This window comes from Pipistrellus kuhlii, unplaced genomic scaffold (assembly GCF_014108245.1).
Source record: "Pipistrellus kuhlii isolate mPipKuh1 unplaced genomic scaffold, mPipKuh1.p scaffold_m20_p_7, whole genome shotgun sequence".
In the NCBI taxonomy this organism is placed as follows: domain Eukaryota; kingdom Metazoa; phylum Chordata; class Mammalia; order Chiroptera; family Vespertilionidae; genus Pipistrellus; species Pipistrellus kuhlii.
This window is the reverse complement of record NW_023425573.1, coordinates 48,117,222-48,137,444: the sequence shown is the minus strand read 5'-3', so window position 1 is coordinate 48,137,444 and position 20,223 is coordinate 48,117,222. Positions and strand designations below refer to the sequence as shown.

Below are 20,223 nucleotides of genomic sequence, written 5' to 3'. Positions count from 1 at the left end.
TTAGAAACATCAATGAGAGAGAATCATCGATCAGCTGCCTCTTGCACATCCACTACTTGGGATATGCCCGCAACCAAGGTACATGTCCTTGCCCGGAATTGAACCCGGGACCTTTCAGTCCGCAGGCTGACGCTCTATCCACTGAGCCAAACCGGTCCCAGCATGTGGAGGAACTCTTAAGTAAAAAAGGCAACCATGGAATCTAACTTGGTCATAACAATTCTGATTTCAAACATTTTGCATATCAAATCATTTTGTTCTGATTTTTCATTCAGAAAATACAGTCACTATTGTCCCTGTTTGTACCCACAACTCCTATAAAGTTGTCTTTAACATAGGAAAGGTTCAATTATTTGTTGGTAATGATAATTTCATATAAAAGAAAGTGCATTATAAAAACAATAAAAATTAACCATTCTCAAAGAATAAAAATTTACATTTTTATTCTTTACCTATTTACTAGTATCAATAGGAAACTGGAGTCTGGAAGGTCTGGTTAGCTTAGAAAATTGGTACCACACTCACCTCTGCTGATAACATCAGTGCTGGGTGGGGATGAAGCCATAATCTGCCAACATCTGAATCATCCTTGCCAGGTTAGGGGGTTCTGCAGAGAAGTTACTGCTACCAGGTCTGACTGCCATAGCTCAGGAAAATGGTGCAGTCATTCCTCTTAGTGCAGAATAGACTTGAGAAGAAGTTTAAGAGACCTATGTAATATTAAGCCCCAGAAAGATAGCATTAGTCATAGTTTGGACATGGAATGTAAGAGCTAACAATTGTGGAACGCTTACTGTTTCAGGAACTGATGTATTATCTGATTTAATGCTTTCGACAACCCTATGGGTATAGACATTGCTATTAAGCCCATTTTATAGGAATCAAGTCCTGGCCAGTGAAAGGTTAAGAAACTGTTCAGGATAACAAAGATAGTGAAGTATCGGGTCTAGTAATAATTAATGTCGTTTTTAAACATTCGTTTAAAAACTTGCTTGGCGTTGACTTGTATTGACATAACCTTCAAACACGTGGTATCTACAGAACGTGTGAAGTGCAATTAACACGTTTTGCTTGAAAAAGTTTGTGTTTGGTTTGGTTTTTGTTGCAAAACTAGGGCTAAGAAGATGGCGGATGAAGAGCATATTTGGCACTGCATGCTTTACGAGTTCCAATTAGGAAGAAAAGCAAGTGAGGCTGCAAAAAACATCTGTAGTGCTCTTGGTCAAGATGCAGTTAGCGCCAGAAAATGCCAGCATTGGTTTGAGAAATTTCGCGAGGGAAATTTTTCGTTAGATGACAAGAGTGGAAGAGGCCCTGTGTCCAATTTTGATCAAGAAGCTCTTCAAGCTCTTTTGGTGCAAAATCCTCAAATTACCCAACAAGAGTTTGCGACAACTTTAAATTGTTCACAAAAAACAATTTCCAATCAATTGCGTGCACTTGGCAAAGTCCAAAAGTTTGGAAAAACGGGTTCTTCATGAGTTGACAGACAACAACCGTAATCAAAGAGTCACAATTTGCAGTTCGCTCCTCTCTCGTCAAAACCGTTTGCCGTTTTTAGAGCAAATTGTTACCGGAGATGAAAAATGGGTGCTGTATGTTAATTTGAAAAGGCAGCCTCAATGGTTGGACAAAAATGAGGCTCCGCAGCCCACGCCAAAACCTGACTTGCATGAGAAAAAAGTGATGTTGTGCGTTTGGTGGAATTTTAAGGGAATTCTTCATTGTGAACTTTTACCATCTAACCAAACCATTACAAGTGCAGTGTATAGTGCCCAATTGGAAAGGTTAGCCCAAGCTTTAAGAGAAAAAGAACCCACGCTGATTAATCGGAAGGGCGTAATTCTTCACCACGATAACGCACGACCGCATACTGCAAGAATCACTGCTGAAAAACTGCGCCAGTTGGAATGGGAAGTTCTCCCTCAACCTGCATATTCTCCTGATATTGCCCCTTTTGATTACCATTTGTTTCGTTCTTTGCAAAACTTTCTTCTTGGAAAAAAATTTAATAATGAAGAATGCCTCAAAAATGCATTGACCGAATTTTTCGCATCAAAAGAATTTTACAACAGAGGGATTAAAATGCTTCCTGAGCGTTGGGCACAAGTAGTAGAAAACAACGGCAACTATATTGTTGATTAAATTTTGTTGTATTGTTTAAATAAATTCGATTTAAAAAATATTAGAAAACGACATTAATTATTACTAGACCTAATAAATGGCAGAGCTGGGATTTGAACCCATGCAGTCTGGTACTCAGGGTGCGTATATTCATAACCACAATGCTACAGGTACATTCAAACAGGCTGGGAGGAAAAATCAGTTTTCTAAAAAGGGCACACTGATTCTCTCAAAAGCGATCTGTGTTCATTTTACCCTATATTAGCTGCTTAATCTTAAACTCACAATTCCAAAAATCTAGAATGGCTTTTATGTGCCAACTTTAAATAATAGTAACCCAACTTTAAATCTTTACCATCCATAATATTTTACAACTTACAATAGTGAAAACGGACAGTCTCTCAGTCTCCAAGACAGCGAAAAGTGGGGATGGTAGTAATAGTGCATTCCCTCCAGATTCAATGACAAGGAAATACATAGAAGCGTCATAACTCATTTATCAGAGTTACTTGAATTCAACGAATTGCTTAAAACCACCTAGTAAAATAGGTCACTTTAAAAATCAAAGTGCTGTCAGCACATCGGTAAGTTTTAATATATTTCCGGTCAAGGAACTTTTTATGTTTGATACATTACTCAGAATCACCTAAATCCACAACGACATGATCAAGTCCACATAAATTATGGCTTTCCCTCTCACCTATTCGTGTATGTATTAGGATTCATTGACATCTTAGTTTATCACTTCGGGTTTTTTTGGGGGGAGTGAAAGTTTCGACTAATGTCATCAAACGATTAAAAACAAATTTCATCAGATCATTTGCCCTAAGTTTTCCTGCCCCTTTCTAAATGGATGCAATTTTTACTACGAAATCTGTCGCTACCCTACCATATATCAGTGTGACTATTCAAAAGGATCACCACCAAAAAACGGCATTTATGATCAAAAACGTCAGGTTTGGGTCAGCTCCGACCTGACAGGGAAGGGCGGGCCGGGCGGGGGCCGGTGGGGGGAGGTCGGGAAAGGCAGTGCTTGGTTCAAGTCGTAGCTAAACATTCGCGGCGCTACTCACCCAGCGCAAAAAAAAAAGAAAAAAAAAAAAAAAAAAAAAAAAAGAAAAAAAAAGAGAGAGAGAGGAGAAAAAAAAGAAAAAAAAGGGGGGGGGGTGGGGGCTGGACGGACGGTATTTGGAGCAGTGGGGCCCCGCGGGTGTGCGGGAGGGGCTGAGAGCCTGTGCCCGGGACTCGGGTGCCCGGGAGCGCCGGGCAGGACCGGAGCCTCTCGCCTCCTCGGCGGCGGCGGCCAAGCAGGGCCAGGCCTCCAGCGCCCGCCTCCGGCCGCCCGCACACTCGCCGGCCCGGCCGCCGGCCCAGCGGGACGGGACGCCCGGCCGCAGCCGCTTACCGGTGGCGCCTCGCCGCCTCCTCCGGGGCAGCCCTCCAACGGCCGCCGCAGCCAGAGCACCACCCCGCGGCGGGGCACGTCGGGTCCGCCGAGCGCTCTCCGATCCCGCAAGCGCCGCCACTCTCGCGAGAAGAGAAGCCGGCGGAGCCCGAGAACTGGGAGGAGGAGGAGGAAAAGGAGGAGGAGGAGGAGGCAGGAGGAGGAGGGACGAGGGAGGGGGGAGGAGAAGGGAGGGGCACTTAACGGTGGCAGCTGGTTCTGCGCCGGATCCGGGAAGAGGGGCGGGCGCCATTGTGCTTCGCTGCCGAGTGCTCTGCCTCCGAGGCCTCGCGCTCCGAGGAGGAAGGCGGCGGGGAGGGCGCGGCGAGCGGGTCGCGCCGCGGTCGGTACCAGCCCCGGAGCGAGCGGAGGTGAAGGGCTGCGGGCTCGGGCCTCCCGGGCGGGCGGGCGGGCGGGCGGCGGGGAGGCGGCGTAGGCCCGGCCGCGGTGGGGGAGGGGAGGGATCGAAGTGCAGGCCTGAGGCCGCCCCGGCCGCTGCCTCCGGAGCCGGACGGGGCGGGCGGGCTGGGTTCGGGCTCGAAGGGATGCCGGTGGCCTTCGGGAAGGTTAGGACCGGCGGACGGGAGCAGACGGGCCGCCTTTTAGACGCCGGAGCCCTAGTTTGGCCTCTGGCAGCAGCCTTTCCGGCTGGGTAAGGAGTGTCCTCCTTCCTCTCCCCCCAGCCCCGGGGCCCGGAGGATCCGGAGGGGAGGGAGGGAGGGACGCGGGGTTGGAGGGGGAAAGCGGGGGAGGCTTGGGGCTCTGACCCCCCCCCCCCCCCCAGCCTCCGATGGATGGAAGGGGCTTTCCCCCACCCCCACCCCCGGGTGCTGCGAAGGTTTGCTCAGCGATCGTCCCGGTTCCTGAATATCGTGACACTTGGGGGAAGTTCTTTTTTTTTTTTTTTTTTTTTTTTTGTGCCGTGGTAAATCCTGTGTATTTCACATTGAAATAGGAGATGAAAGTATGAAAAACGGACCGAGTGGCGTAAGAATTAAAAAATATGGAAGCCGCCGGGAGTAGAACACTCCCTCCTTTTGATGACACTGCGTAGGGAGGACTTGAGAACGTGTGCGAACACGCACCCCCCCCAAAAAAAACCACTAAAATACTTTTTTTTTTGGTTCCCTACGTATGGATGTAGATCATACGTACGGAAACTCTAGTCGTTCGTCACGACTAGTGTCGTTTGGCACTTTGAAACGTGCCAAGTGAAATGGAATTTGGTAAGATTTCCCCTCCCCCCGATTTTTGTAGAATTGTTAAGGTATTTATTTATTTATTTTTATTATTTTAAGTCTCCCCTTTTCTTACTCCATATCCATCCATAATCTGTATAGAGCTAAGCGGTCAGGTTTAAGATGAAGTGTTGACTTAAAACAGGGTAGATTTTTTTTTTCCCCCCCTCATGAAATGGGGTCAGTGTTTTATGTACAGCTCTACAGCATTGTGTGGAAGAACAGCAGTGTATCAGGAGATGTGGTCTTGATTTTGCAGCAAATTATTTAACCTCGTCCTATTTCCTTAGAAATGCAGCCATTGATTCCTAGACTTGATGTGAGGATTATCTTAGGTGAGGCAGTCCAACAATACTGGGGGACCTAATGCTTGCAGAGTTAATTTTTAATGGATACAAACTATGAATTGTACCTAATGCCCACTTGTTAAGGAATTGTTGTCCAAATAACCTTAAAATTCTTCTTTTGCCTATAATGACCCCCACAGATTGCTCACAGCTTCACACAATGTATATTTATATAAGTTCTCTAATATGAATGTGTGTAAATAAGAACTTTTACAACTCTTTGCCTTGTGTTATACCGCAGATGTAAGCCTAGTCGGGGTTTTTTTCAACCTCTTGCATGCTGGGTTGAAAAAAATTTAAAATTCCTTGAATAAAATTTAAAATTCCTACTTATTTAAGTCCAGGTGATTCATCTTTCTGCAACAGTAGCAAAAGAACTTCTTTTCCTAGATGAAGCACAAAGATGCCCCTATTTAGACATGCCACATATGTTTTCACAAATAATCAGCTTGGCTATAAAAAGTCATCCGTGGCACTCAGGCAGCCAATGAGTTTTAATCAGCCCTGTATTCACTTCACAAAATTCTCCACCTGGTGTGTGTTCAGGAGTTACCCACACTTTACTATTGTATTTTCAGAAAGTAATGTTAATAGTGGAAAATTATCAAATAATGTAAAACATTTTTTGATAATTTGTTATTTGTTGTTTACTGGTTTCTAGATGAGGGCTTCACGTTTCAAGAATGAGCTTGACACACAGCGTCTGCCCTCCAACAGCTCACAGTTTAGTCATCAGACTAATATATAAACAACTACTCCTATTATCTTAGTGTAAGTACATAATAGTACTTTGGGAGCACAGAGGATGGGTGTTTATTCTTGGGGGGAAATTTTATAAGAAGTATTGCTTTAACAAAGATGTGAAGAATGATGACTTAAGAGTTTGATAATGAAACTGCAAAGTCATGGTATCATGGTTTTAGGAATGGACAGTTTTTCCCCCTAGCTGAAACAAATTGAATGCAAATTAGAGCAAGCCATGTAAGACCTGTATTGTTTACAAAGTTAGTGCTCTGCTGTTGGGAATAAAGAGCTATTGCATCCCTGAACCAAATAAAAATGATTTTTAGATTATCTTTGCTGATACATACTTTACTACAGATAATTAAGTGCCAGTGCCAATAATAAACTGGGAAATGCACAGGCTTTCTTCAAACTTCATTTTCAACCAACAAATTAAACTTAAGAAGTAATGAGTCAAAATAAAAGAATCAACAGCTGATCACATTAAGATGATAACCAGTTAAAATGAGTAAGATTTTGAGTTCCTAAGATCTATTTGAATTCATTAATGCAGAATTCTATTACAGTGAAATAATCTTCTCACCAATCATTATTTTACAAGAAAATATATCTGTGATACAGTTGCTAATCATAAAATGAACCCAAAAGCAGGGGCATAAACTTACAATTAGAGAGTTATTTGACTGGAGTTTAATTTTTATTGACTTTAATTTTTAACTTTTCTATTCTGGTTTGAACTCATGGTCAAATCAAAGCTGGTTTTTCTCGTTCTCTGTGACTATACCGGTTAGACTAGATAAGTTGAACACCTGGTTTTTAAATCACTTGCTGGTCTACGACAAAACCCACTTTTGTCAACAGCTTTAAAAGACGGCATATTTTTTTATCTTAAAAGTTCTCATCTTTCCATTATAATTATTGCACTTGAATGTAATGTATTTCTCACTTTCCAGAAAAAAAACCCCAAATGGTTTCCACTTACTGAACGAAGATTGAAACTTTAGACAATGGATTTTAAATACACTTCAAAGGAGGACAGATTATCTCAAAGTACTATGGTGTAGACTTTCATCATAGTCACATTTTCTCATGGGGATATTGAATTTTTTCTAGTTATTTTTTAAAGATGGATCTATCTTTAAAATGTGTCTTAAATAATTGTAAGACTTCCCCCCAAAATTCTATGCTTTCCTCATGTGACCTCCCTTAGCTTCCATGTCTCCATGTTCACTAGGAAAATTAAGAAACTAGAATTTCTTACTGAGAAAAAAAAACTTTCCCCAGAAGCTGATTTTTAAAAAAAGTATATACCACGTAGGGATAAGTAATAGATTTTTAACTATGTTTGTAGTTAATAATTGGTAATTACAGTGCATTGTTGTTTTCTTTTATAACTCTGACCTTCATGACATGTACTGTATGTTGTGCTTTTGGTAATTCAGCAACTGCATCTCACTTGGATATTTAAAGCAAATTCTCAGTTACCCCCTGAAATAGAATCAAATTTTTTTTTTCTTTTTCTTTTTTTTAAATATATTTTATTGATTTTGTACAGAGAGGAAGGGAGAAGGATAGAGAATTAGAAACACTGATGAGAGAGAAACAGATCAGCTGCCTCCTGCACACCCCCTACTGGGGATGTGCCTGCAACCAAGGTTGACTGGAATTGAACCTGGAACCTTTCAGTCCACAGGCTGACACTCTATCCACTGAGCCAAACTGGTAAGGGCTAGTGAAGTGATTTTAACCTTTTCTTCCTCTTAGTATTTACTAGAATAGTACTTGATTGTTTTATATTTCCTACTTCTTTTGTAGTATGTAGCTACTAAGGAGTGTAAACCAGCAGTACAGCAATTTTGAAAGAGAATTATCTTTAGGAGTTCTTTATAGAGTTTATTGTAATATAAGTTCTAAAAAAAAACATCTTTTTATTTGCAAATAACTTTTCCTTATTTTTCAAAGTAAGACCAAGTACATTAAATAAATTTTGGAAAACAAAGTATAAAGAAGGAAACAAAATCCACCCAAGGACATAGTAACATGTTAATAATGCTATTTCCAAATTTTTATGTAAGTAAGGTCTATAAGTTTCTTTACCCTTTAGTAATTATCTTCCTGTACATAAATCTGATACGTATACTTTAAATAAATCTTTTATTTTGCCCTGGCCAGCATTGCTCAGTGGTTAGAGCATCAGCCTGCACATCAAAGGGTCTCAAGTTCAATTCATTTCCTAGTCAAGGGCATGTACCTGGGTTGCAGGTTAAGTTTTATTTATTTATTTTTTAAACTGTTAAAATCCATGCTCAAATAATGAAAAAACTAATAGAATGTCTACTAAGCTGTTCATATGAAAATCTTTTTTTGACAATGGTGGTATTTCTTGATAGTAGCTGGTATTTGCTGAATACATACTATGTGCCAGCAAAGTTCATAATGTACCTGTGAAGTACTCTCCCCCAATTTTGATTTATTTTACTTGAAAATATTTAAATAGAAAAGAGTTGGGAGAATAGTAAAATTAATATTTGGATGACCTCACCTACATTCAGTAGTTGATAATTTGCCACATTTACTTTATATACTAGAGGCCCAGTACACGAATTCGTGCACCAGTGGGGTCCCTTGGCCTGGCCTGCGGGATTGGGCCAAAGCCAGGTCCCTGACATCCCCTGAGGGGTCCTGGATTGTAAAAGGGACCCCACTGGGGAGGAACACAGGAGGTTGGCCAGGTGGGGAGGGACCGAAGGAGGGCTCCAAGGTGTGTCCAGCCCAACTCACCTAGACCCCACCAGCAAGCTAACCTACTGGTCAGAGCATCTGCCTTCTGGTGGTCAATGCACGTCATAGCGAGCGGTTGAGTGGCCTTAGCATATCATTAGTATATTATGCTTTGATTGGTTGAATGGCCAACAGGTTGACTGGACACTTAGCATATTAGGCTTTTATTATATAGGATGTTATATGTAATCGTACACATAGTACTTCTAAAACATGTAATGTTATTTTGAAGTATTTATTAGTAACGCTAAGTTGCAGACATCATGACACTTTACAAAAATTCAGTCTTCATTCAAACTTTGTTTTATGAATCAAGATTCAACAAAGGTTCTTGCTTTGCATTTGATTTTGTTTCTTTAGTCTCAAACCAAGAGTATAGTACTTCTATATTTTTTCCTTTGTGACATGTGGTTATTTGTGTAGCTTGTTTGTTCTCTACTAGATTATAATTTCTTGATAATCACTGTCCTAATATGTTCGATGTTCCCTCAACTCGAATCCTTGTTTAGTATTAATTTTAATGTGCCTATCACATACTAAGCACCTAAAAAACTTATCTGTTAAATGAATGGAAAAAAAAACACCTTAAAAAAATAAAAAGATGCCTCGTAGTAGTAACTTGTAAGTGGTCAGGTAGAAGTTTTTCAAGGACTATGCATTTTAAGTTTTTTTACTAATTTTTATGCTTTTGACCTACAACTTATGCAACCATATTATATAAGCTCTCTGGTAACACCTACATTGTCGAAATTCCATCAATTTATGTAGAGAAGTTGCCAAAAATAGTTTCATATAATATAAAATATCTCTCAGAGGACTCTGCCTCTTTGTCTTCTCAAGAGGTTTCTTTTAAACAGATTTCCTATTAGGTTAGTTTCATTCTGCAAGTATGCAAGTAAGTCTTAGATATAAATATAGTCAAAGTAAACTACAAGAAGTATGATTAAAGAGAATCGTTACTGAAAACCATCTATCGGACTGCATCTTTTAAAAAGCACTTTGTCTACCTGTTTAAAATCTTAGGTTACAAATACAGTTCCTTGTTTGTATTTTCATAGATTTTTTTTTTTTTTAATAAAATAACAAATCTACTACTTGTCATTTATGGACTTTTTGCCTGTTAGTGTTTAACCATTAATACTCTTTGTACTATGTATGTTTTCTTTAAAGGTCTAATTCATAATACACATCTTTTTAGTTTAAAAAAAAATTGCGCAGACATGCATATATATAGTTTATAAAAAGCTAAAGCTTTCATATGCTTTATCAACCAAACCAGGTCAGAGAGACAGCACAAGCTCTATTAATAATTGTCCTGAGATAATGAGCACAAATTAGGACTTTTCTGGCTATAAACTGGGACTCCTCTAGGTAAACCAGGAAATATGGTCACCCTGCTTTAAAGGAAAACAATAATTTTTTGCGCCATCCTACGTACTAATGTTAATTTGCATAGGTAATTCTTGATTTGAGCTGCATGCTTTCCCAAAGGCAATTCATCTAAATTTGTACCTCACAGGAAACCTTAAGAATGGAGTCTAAACCTTCAAGGATTCCAAGAAGAATTTCTGTTCAACCCCCCAGCTCTTTAAGTGCTAGGATGATGTCTGGAAACAGAGGAAGTAATTTAAGTGATACCTATCACTCAAGAGACTCTTCCTTTAGACTGGATTCTGATTACCAGGTAATTTCTTAATATGTACAGTCTCTCTTTCAGAATCCTTGGGGCCACATGTGTCTTGGATTTTAGGTAAGTAGTAGAATATGTTTAGAATATCCTCAACGAATTTGAGACATCAAAACTTATGTCTGTAGCAAAATGAATGATCATTCATAACAAGCAGCAAAAACTTAATGGTTTTCAAACTGCTTGGACTTCATAATTTTGAATGAGGGATTGTGATCTTAATAAAAATGATCATATTCTTCAAAGACTTGGAAACATTTTTACTTAAAAAAAGCAAGTATCTAAGTTTACATTTGATTAAGTTAATCAATGTAGGTGACTGCCAATGAACTAGAAATGCATCCTTTGTTACATTCATTTATCTGACTTTTCTCTGAGTATTCATGGCAGTGGTGGAATAATCATTGTTAAGTGTTTTTTGCATTATGGACAAATTTTGGGACTTTTTTATGGCTAGTAATGACTGCATTAATTCATAATCTATATAAAGCTACAGCTACTACTCTTAATGTAACTAATTTTACTTCAGACTGACAGTTTTTGGAAAGGTTTATTAGCATTATAACATCGTAGTTGTATAAAGCTGTAAATCTTAGATGGCATGACTTGTAAGTTTAGTGCAATTTATCTTGTCTTTTAAATTTAAGTTTATTGCATTATTGTCTGAAGAGAATTAAATCACACTTGATTTGCTAGAGTCTGATGTTTTGGTAACTGAATCGTAAGAGAATCCTTTAGTGAAAATTCCTGTCAAGTATTTATATATTTATGTATCGTGATACAGTATATGATAGTCTTATGAAAATATTTCTACATAATAAAATGCATTTTATAAAATATTTAGAGAAAACAAGTAATTTTTCTAAAATGTACATATCTAAATACACAGTCATAAACTTTATATAAACTATTTGCTTAGTCTCATTTTCAGTGTTAATTGATATTGTGGGTTTTTGTTTTGTTTTTTAATTTTGTTGGTAAACAAGCATATACTTGCCAGAGGCCCAGAATCACATCCTTTGTATTCTATAAAAATGTTGTAGGTTAAATGATGTTACTAAGAGCACAGAATTGTCGTTGTCAACCCCCCCCCCCCCAACATATTTATAGAAATTTGTCTTCTGATGCTTGTCTAATTTTTCATTCAGCCTCTTAGTGAGAAACACAAAACTCTGAAACCAGACTATATGTCCTGGATTGGAGTATTGTTCCACTCATAGCAATGTGAACTTGGACTAGTTAACTTCACAACTTATTTCCCATATTATTTAGTCAATTGGGTTGTTAGAGTTAAATAAATTAATACATTGAATGAGAATAGAGCTGCCACATGGTAAATACTACATAAATGTTAGCTCCTACATTTTTAAATTATAATTCCAGTTACACTATGGATTACATAATATAGAAACACCTTATTTTTATATAGTGCTTGATATTTCATGAATATTTTTGAATATTAGTTTTACTTATATATAGGACACATACTTATTTCATAAAATAAAGTTCTAAAATCTGAAAAGATTAGTGAATGATTAGTAAATATGTTCCTGAGCTTAAGAATCTATTAGACTTCTGGATTGCTTTGTTTCTTCTTTATTAGGTAGGATAGAGGCCTGGTGCATGGGTGGGGGCCAGCTGGTTTGCCCTGAAGGGTGTCCCAGATCAGGGTGGGAGTTCCCTTGGGGTGTGGGGCGGCCTGAGCAAGGGTCTGTGGTGGTTTACAGGCCAGCCATGCACCCTGGCAACCCAAACAGAGGCCCTGATATATGGAATTTATTTACCTTCTACAATTGAAACTTGGTAGCCTGGAATGGAGCCAAGCCTCCTGCTTGCTCCATGGCCAGCAGCCATTTCTGTTGGGGTTTATGTATTTTCTGAAATTGAAACTTTAGCCTGGAGTGGAGGACTGGACTGGCCAAGGTGTGCGGAAAGCTTTGCTTCCTCCGTTGCTGGGGGCAACCCTAGTCTCCTGCTCTTTCCAGCTCTGTGGCTGCCGCCATTTCTGTTTAGATTTGTTTACCTTCTATAATTGAAACTTTGTAGCCTTGAGTGGAGGCTTAGGCCTGCAAGGGCAGGTGGAAAGCTTGGTTTCCTCCATTGCGTGGGAGACCCAAGCCTCCCTCCTGCTCTCTGGCTGTAGCCATCTTGGTTGGGTTTATTTGCATACTTGCTCTGATTGGCTGGTGGGCGTGGCAGAGTGATGGTTAATTTGCATATTACTGTTATCAGGTAGGATTATATTATAACTAGAGGCCTGGTACAGGAAATTTGTGCATGGGTACAGAACTTTGGCCTGGCTTGCAATGAGGGCCATCTTCCTCTGCTGCCGCAGCCAGTCCCACCCCCCAGTGCCACTCACCTCTGGTTCTCTGTTTACAGTCGGTCAATTGGAGCTTGATGGCCAGGGGAAGGACCAGGAGGTGGTTAGTGCACCTCATAGCAACTGGTCAAGCAGTCGTTCTGCTGTTAGGTCGATTCACATATTACTTACTCTTTTATATACATAGATTTTAAAAAAATATATAATTTGTTGATTTTTTACAGATAGGAAGAGAGAGAAATAGAGAGCCAGAAACATCAATGAGAGAAAAACATCGACCAGCTGCCTCCTGCACACCCCTTACTGGGGGTGTGCCCACAACCAACTTACATGTCCCTGACAGGAATCGAACCTGGGACCTTTCAGTCCACAGACCAACGCTCTACCACTGAGCCAAACCGGTTTCGGCTATACATAGGTTTTTGATTATTTCTTATATGTACTCTAGAACTCTTTGATGGTGCACATTATTTGGATTTTATATTAAGATTCTTTAATAAAATGAACTATTTACCACATACATATTAAAATTATTATAAAATATTTTTATTTTTATTTTCCCTAAAACTTTTATTTTAGTATTCAGTGTCTCCAATGAATTTAGGACCATCTCTAATTGAGGTTAAAATACTATGTTCTTAGTTAAGCCTATGTTTTTAAGGAGATAAGCTATTATTTTCTCTTTTTAGGCATTATGTTAGGTATACTGCCTAACCATTTAATGAATTGAACAGACATAAAATAGTTTGTAAATTGTGAATAACTTTTGAGTTTTGGGTTGTTTTATTTTGTGTTCGTTAGTTTATTTTGTGTTCTTCAGTTAATAGAGAAAAACCTTGAGCAAAGAGTTTTCAAATATGCACTTTAAAAAAAAAATCTACTTCTTGCTTCACTGATTAAGAGATTCCAGATAATAGGGTATTTGTTGTTGCTGTTGTTGTTTAGCACATTAAGCACCATGTCAGTCACTAGTGACTGACACTATACTTTCCGTCCAGACTGGTCAGTCAGTGGTGCCGCCAGCATACTGGTGAAATCAGATATCGCAGGCTAGAAGACAAAACAGGCTTGATGCTTAACATGTTAAACATACTGTTTAATAGTGTATTACTATATTTTTAACAATGAGCATTAGATTCAGGATAAATTTTTAAAAAAATATATACTTTATTGATTTTTTACAGAGAGGAAGGGAGAGAGATAGAGAGCTAGAAACGTCGATGAGAGAGAAACAGCTGCCTCTTGCATATCACCTCCCACCGGGGATATGCCCACAACCAATGTACATGCCCTTAACCGGAATCGAACTTGGGACTTTTCAGTCCGCAGACCGACGCTCTACCACTGAGCCAAACCAGTTTCTGCCAGTATAAATTTTTATTGAAAATTTTTATTTTCATAGTAGAGTGTTCACAGTTTTACATATTAGTGCCTTTATTGGCATTCTGTCCACCTCTAAGAACAGGAAACAGGTTCCTCAGAAGGTTGTAAACCAGGAAAACAAAATGAATAAAGTTTTTGCCTTTGAGTATTTCCTAGCCAGATGTTTATATATAGTTACACAGAGGACAGTTCAGATTTATTAAAAATATATAATTTCAGTATAAAACAATGAGGCAATGGATTAAAGGGAACAAAGATTATGAAAAACATACATGGTAGAAAAATTTGGTCCTTGGGAAAGCATTAGAATATTGTCAATTAAGTTTAATATTGAATGCAAGCATTTTGTTCCTTTAAAAAAAATTTTTTTTTTTTAACTTAACAGTCTACATCTGCATCAGCAGCTGCATCTCCATTTCAGTCTACATGGTATAGTGAATCTGAGATAACTCAGGGTGCACGCTCAAGATCACAAAACCAGCTACGGGATCATGATTCAAAAAGACCTAAACTTTCCTGTACAAACTGTACATCTACCTCAGCTGGGAGAAATGTTGGCCATGGTTTAAATGCAGTATCAGGTAAGAATTAAATTTATGTAAGAATTACACCATATGTATTTTGGACTAAAGCCCCTTTCCCAAGATCTGGTATATATTAGGCAAATAGAGCGAGTGGAGCTTCTAACATCCTCCCTTAACTAGTAAGTTAGTGCTAGAATAGCCGAAAATGTATGGTGATCAATTGGTAAAAGTGATATGGATTCTTCTGTTGTTATAGGAGGTAAGTTTTTTGTTACTAGAAAAGCCAATTTTTCTGAAGTAGACAATATTTTAAAAGCTTCTCTTCTATACCTATAAAAGCCTAATGTGCAAAGTGTCCCCTCGGGAGTTTGATCCCTCGCTGTGACGTGCTGACCATCAGGGGATGCCGTGGAACGAAGGGAGGCCCTGCTGGCGACCAGCACCTGCTACGGACTCTACCCATGCATGAATTTCGTGAACCGGGCCTCTAGACTTTTATAAATGAGAAACATTGTGGTATATATTTATTGTTTAGAAAATATAAAAATCTTTATTTAAAAAACAGTTGGTGGTATTCTACTAGTTCTGGTAGTAATTAGAAAACCATGATTCTAGCCCTCTGATTAGATGTACAAGTCTCTTAACCATTCTGGGATTTAAATGGCTTATCTGTAAAGCTTTTTGCTTGGTATTTTGTCCTCACAGATATGTTTGTTGTACAAATTGAAAAAATCTTTTGTTAAGAGGTTAGGAGGCTCCCTCTTCACTTTTCATATGAAACACTATTCAATGCCTAACATCATTTTAACGTGGTGCAGAACTTGTGATGACACAATTGGATATAAAATTCTTGAAATGCATATGTATTACCAATTGAATTAGTATAAGCAATTTCTTTATATATTTTTTAAAACATGTTTTCATTGACTTTTAGAGAAAGGAAGGGAGAAGGATAGAAAGAACCATGCAGGTGAGAGAAATAACAATCAGCTGCCTCCTGCAAGCCCCCTACTGGGGATCAAGCCAAAATTCGAGCAGGATAGAGTTTAGTGTTAGAGAAGACTGTTGTAATAGGAAATAATTTTGTAAGTGATGAGTTTATTTAGTGAATAATTTTGTTTTGCTAAATTTTAATACGTTTTTATTGATTTCAGAGAGGAAAAGAGGGATAGATGGAAACATCAGTGATGATAGAATCATTGATCTGCTTGCTGCCTCCTGCACACCCCCAACTGGGGATTGAGCCTGCAACCCAGGCATGTGCCCTGATCTGAAATGGAACAGTGACCTCCTGGTTGACACTGAACTACTGAGCCATACCTGCCAGGCTGTTTTGCTAAATTTTACTTCTGATTACAACTCTGTAACTATGGGGATTTCTGTAATAAATGACAACCTCCCTGTATAATACTGAATTTTTATTTATTTATTTATTTATTTATTTATTTATTTATTTTTGTCATTAGAAACCTTAAAAGCTCTCTCTGAATTAAAACTTCTTTGGTTGTTTTAAGATTCTTGGAGACATAGTCAAGTTCCCAGATCTTCATCAGTGGTACTTGGATCATTTGGAAGTGACTTAATGAGAGAGAGGAGAGATTTAGAAAGGAGAGCAGATTCCTCCATTAGTAATCTTATGGATTATAGTCACCGAAGTAGTGATTTCACAACTTCATCGTGTATGTATAAACTGTATTGTTACATATAACTTAATCTGATAATGTTGTTTTCCTCTTTATATCACTAAATTACAGTACAAAAGAATAAATGAAGTGAATCTATTGAGAGTTTTAAAATAGTTTAATGTTTCTTAGTACCTTATTTGTTGTTTTGCTTTTAAAAATGTAAATAATTTAAAAGTGCACGAATATCTAGATTCTATGTGCTGATAAATTTTTTACTTGCTCTTTTAAGGGTGTATGTGCCGTAAAGTATACTAAACAACCCTTGTATATTCCAGTATAATTTGCTGTATGTAGTGTAATAAATAACCTATAGTAAAATTTTTAACTAAAGCTTGAAATCACCATTTTAAGCAATTTTAAATTACCTTAATTTAACACATATGTGCTTTTGTTTTCATTTAGTCGAAATAACCACACTGTCAATGCATAGAAGCTTGAGCTTTTCAAACATAAATACCATAAAACAATAATGTTAAGTAACTGAAGACAAAAAGTGCTGATTAAGTAGACAAATATAGCAGGCAAAAGTGGATCTTGATTCATGTAGAAGATACATTTGTTTTTAAAGGTTAAGTTTATTTTAAGTTAAACGTATTGGGGCAAATCTTTGCTTATTTAAGACAAATGAAAACATCTTTTTTATTTGCTTGGCTTTGAATGGATTACCTTTAGTATATGGTATCAGTAGCTTCTAGATTGGGAATATAAAAGTACAGGTTAGAATAGATTTATCCCTTAACAGTTTCTCTTCCTGAGGCTGCATGTATTAGCACACCAGTAATCTAGGTTTTAAATTAGGTGTATGGGTAAGCATTCTTTATAAAGGAATGCTATAGATTTTCTCATCCCTATGAATTTTAGAACCGCCAATAGTGTACTTTTAAAATCTTAGATGTCAGGACTCTATTCTGATTCATAGCTCCCAGCCAGTATTAAAAAGCAAAGGTGGATGAGTAACCAGGGATAAGAATCACTGCTGTTACATTGAGGAGTGTGTGGAGGGGATGGAGACATTTTTAGCATGTTAGCAGAGTTTGCCATAAAATTACTAGGGGATAATACTTCTATGAAATAGCCTTTATACTTACTGCAGAGTAAGAAAATTTCCCAAACACTGTCTCCTAGGGTTATTTTGCTTTTTTGTTTTAATTTTTTTAAAAAAATCTTTATTGTTGAAAGTATTACTTGTCCTCCATTGATCCCTTTGATTGTCCTCCATTGATCCCTTCTAGCCTACCCCCCACCTCACGCTTTTATTTGTTACAAGAGTCATTTACATTGACTTATTTGGCACATTTTAAATTCCTTATTTGTTTAAATGTTAGATATTGTACCATATCATTTTCTGATCAACAGATTCAGCTATTTTACATTGATCGCATTTGTAGATTGATGTTTGCCTCTCATAAGCTCTCATTTCTTTTTAGATTTTGTATAAAGTATAACGACTTTATACAAAAGTGCTGGATTTCACCAAATATATAAAGTCGTTATACTTTATACAAAAGTGCTGGATTTCACCAAATATATAGAAAGAGAAGCACATTTATGTTCCCCCAACCCCCGTAATAATAGTTAAACTGTGTAGCACTATTGAGTTTCAAACCAGTGTTTCATTTTGCAGTACTATTAAGTTTCAAACCAGTGTTTCATTTTGGCAGTAATTAGTCATTAATAAATTCAAGTTCTATTAATAGTCAGTTTATTTCATGTAATTGCCTATTTTCCCTTTCTTTCAAAAACAGATGTTCAAGACAGAGTTCCTTCTTCATATTCACAGGGAGCAAGACCAAAAGAGAACTCAATGAGCACTTTACAACTGAATACATCATCCACAAACCACCAAATGCCTTCTGAACGCCAGACTGTACTGTGCTCTAGGGATTCTAGAAGAAATTCTTTAAGATCAAATTTTTCTCCAAGGGAATTGGAGTCTCTCCAAAGCAATACACAGCCTGGATTTTCTTATCTTTCAAACAGAGGTGAAACCTCAACCATAAGCAGTTCAGATAGGGTTGGTTCATCTCAAAGATCATTTCAAGAATCTTCTGACAATGAAGGTAGACGTACAACAAGGAGATTACTGTCACGTATAGCTTCTAGTATGTCATCTACTTTTTTTTCACGAAGGTCTAGTCAGGAATCCTTAAATACAAGATCATTGAGTTCTGAAAATTCATATGTTTCTCCACGAATTTCTTCACAGTCTCGTAATGCAGCATCAACTTCTGACGTTCTTGATAATAGGGCATCTGAAGCTTCTCAGGGATTTCGATTTCTTAGGCGAAGATGGGGTTTGTCATCTCAAAATCATAGCACTGAGCCAGATTCAGAAAATTTTAACCAAGAATCTGAAGGTAGAAATACAGGACCTTGGTTATCTTCCTCACTTAGAAATAGATGCACACCTTTGTTCTCTAGAAGAAGGCGAGAGGGACGAGATGAATCTTCAAGGATATCCACTTCTGATACGCAATCTCGATCTCATATTTTTAGAAGAGAATCAAATGAAGTGGTTCACCTGGAAGCACAGAGTGATCACCTTGGGGCTGCTGCCAACAGATCGCAAGCACCTGCAGCATCCAGCAGTGCTGCTACAGGTGGCTCCATGTCAGATTCGGCTCGTAGTGGAAGAAACACAGGAATGACAGGGATCCTTCCTGGTTCTTTGTTTCGATTTGCAGTCCCCCCAACACTTGGAAGTAATTTGACCGACAATGTCATGATCACTGTAGATATTATTCCTTCAGGTTGGGGTTCATCTGGTGGAAAAAGTGATAAAACTAAAAGTGCACCTTCAAGAGATCCAGAAAAACTGCAGAAAATAAAAGAGAGGTAAATTTAAATATCCATCTTAAGCCCATAAAGCAAGAGTAGATTAGAGAAAAAAGTATTTCTAAAATTTTAGGCTTCTTATAACAGTATCTAAAACTTGTTCCCTTTAAATTTATGGTAAGATATAAGCATTGATAGAGATTAAATGGATGAGACTAATGGAAGTAGGCACTAAGGTGTCTACTACATCAAGAAATAATCTAAAGATTATTTTTAGACAGATAATAATTTAATAAAAAATTTTTAAAAAAGATTATTTTTAACCAGTTTTGGATATAGAAGCACACAAAGATAAAAATCTTTTAACACTAGTCCTTGATGGACTGTGCTAAATTGGATTGGTAAGGAGGCCTAAGTGGTCATGGATTATTAAGATGATTACTAAGATGATTTATGTACTATCTGTCATTCTCAACTTATCTTTTAAACAAAATTATTTACACATTTTTAGTTTTGTTTTTGAAGTCCCAAGTATATACTGAATATTATTTTAATATATTGTGACCATTGGATAGACCAGTTTAAATTTCAGACTTTTAAAGAATCTTTACACCAATCTTTTATACAGTTGAAGTTTGCTTAAAAATGTCTGGTATAAGTGGAAAGGTGAAAGATCAGAGATTGTAGAACCAATTGGATTATTAATTTTGTCATATTAGTTTTTTCATCTAGTAAAGTAATTTTTTTTAATATATATTTTATTGATTTCTCACAGAGAGGAAGGGAGAGAGATAGAGAGCTAGAAATATTGATGAGAGAGAAACATTGACCAGTTGCCTCTTGCATACCCCCTACCGGGGATGTGCCCGCCAACAATGTACATGCCCCTGACCAGAATCGAACCTGGGACCTTCCAGTCCGCAGACCAATGCTCTACCACTGAGCCAAACCGGTTTCGGCTAGTAAAGTAATTTTAATGATGAAATGGGTTAGGGTAGTATATATAAAATATATGTATAGAAAGAAAAGACTATGTAAAGCTAAGGTTACAGAGTTTTGTTCATAAAGGCCTAAATGTTCATGTAATTTGGGAGGAACATAGCTTTTACTATCATTTTAGATAATTTTTTTGTACTTTTAAGAAGAAATACATTCAAAACTAATTCTG

General features: G+C 37.8%; 2 protein-coding genes across 36 annotated transcripts in view; one reads left to right on the top strand and one right to left on the bottom strand.

The window, feature by feature from the left end:
• BAZ2B (bromodomain adjacent to zinc finger domain 2B) overlaps positions 1-3,681 on the bottom strand; it is a 277,515-nt gene extending 273,834 nt beyond the window's left edge. For 20 of the 21 annotated variants that reach the window (XM_045575494.1, XM_045575504.1, XM_045575498.1 and 17 more), the window contains exons 1-2: positions 3,530-3,680; positions 526-710 (exon numbers count right to left, since the gene is read on the bottom strand). The gene's annotated coding sequence lies outside the window, so the exon portion shown is untranslated. Of the gene's footprint in view, positions 1-525; positions 711-3,529 lie in introns of all 21 variants that reach the window. The other variant, XM_045575517.1, reaches the window with a different exon arrangement.
• A 64-nt stretch (positions 3,682-3,745) lies between these two features.
• MARCHF7 (membrane associated ring-CH-type finger 7) overlaps positions 3,746-20,223 on the top strand; it is a 36,336-nt gene continuing 19,858 nt past the window's right edge. For 9 of the 15 annotated variants that reach the window (XR_004985035.2, XR_004985034.2, XR_006740485.1 and 6 more), the window contains exons 1-5: positions 3,747-3,939; positions 10,198-10,362; positions 14,457-14,652; positions 16,110-16,274; positions 18,026-19,115. Coding sequence is in view for 10 of the 15 variants with exons in the window: in XM_036421692.2 (XP_036277585.1) it covers positions 10,210-10,362; positions 14,457-14,652; positions 16,110-16,274; positions 18,026-19,115 (1,604 nt within the window). In the remaining 5 variants the exon portion in view is untranslated. Of the gene's footprint in view, positions 3,940-5,814; positions 5,925-10,197; positions 10,363-14,456; positions 14,653-16,109; positions 16,275-18,025; positions 19,116-20,223 lie in introns of all 15 variants that reach the window. The other 6 variants (XM_036421688.2, XM_045575520.1, XM_036421691.2 and 3 more) reach the window with 6 other exon arrangements.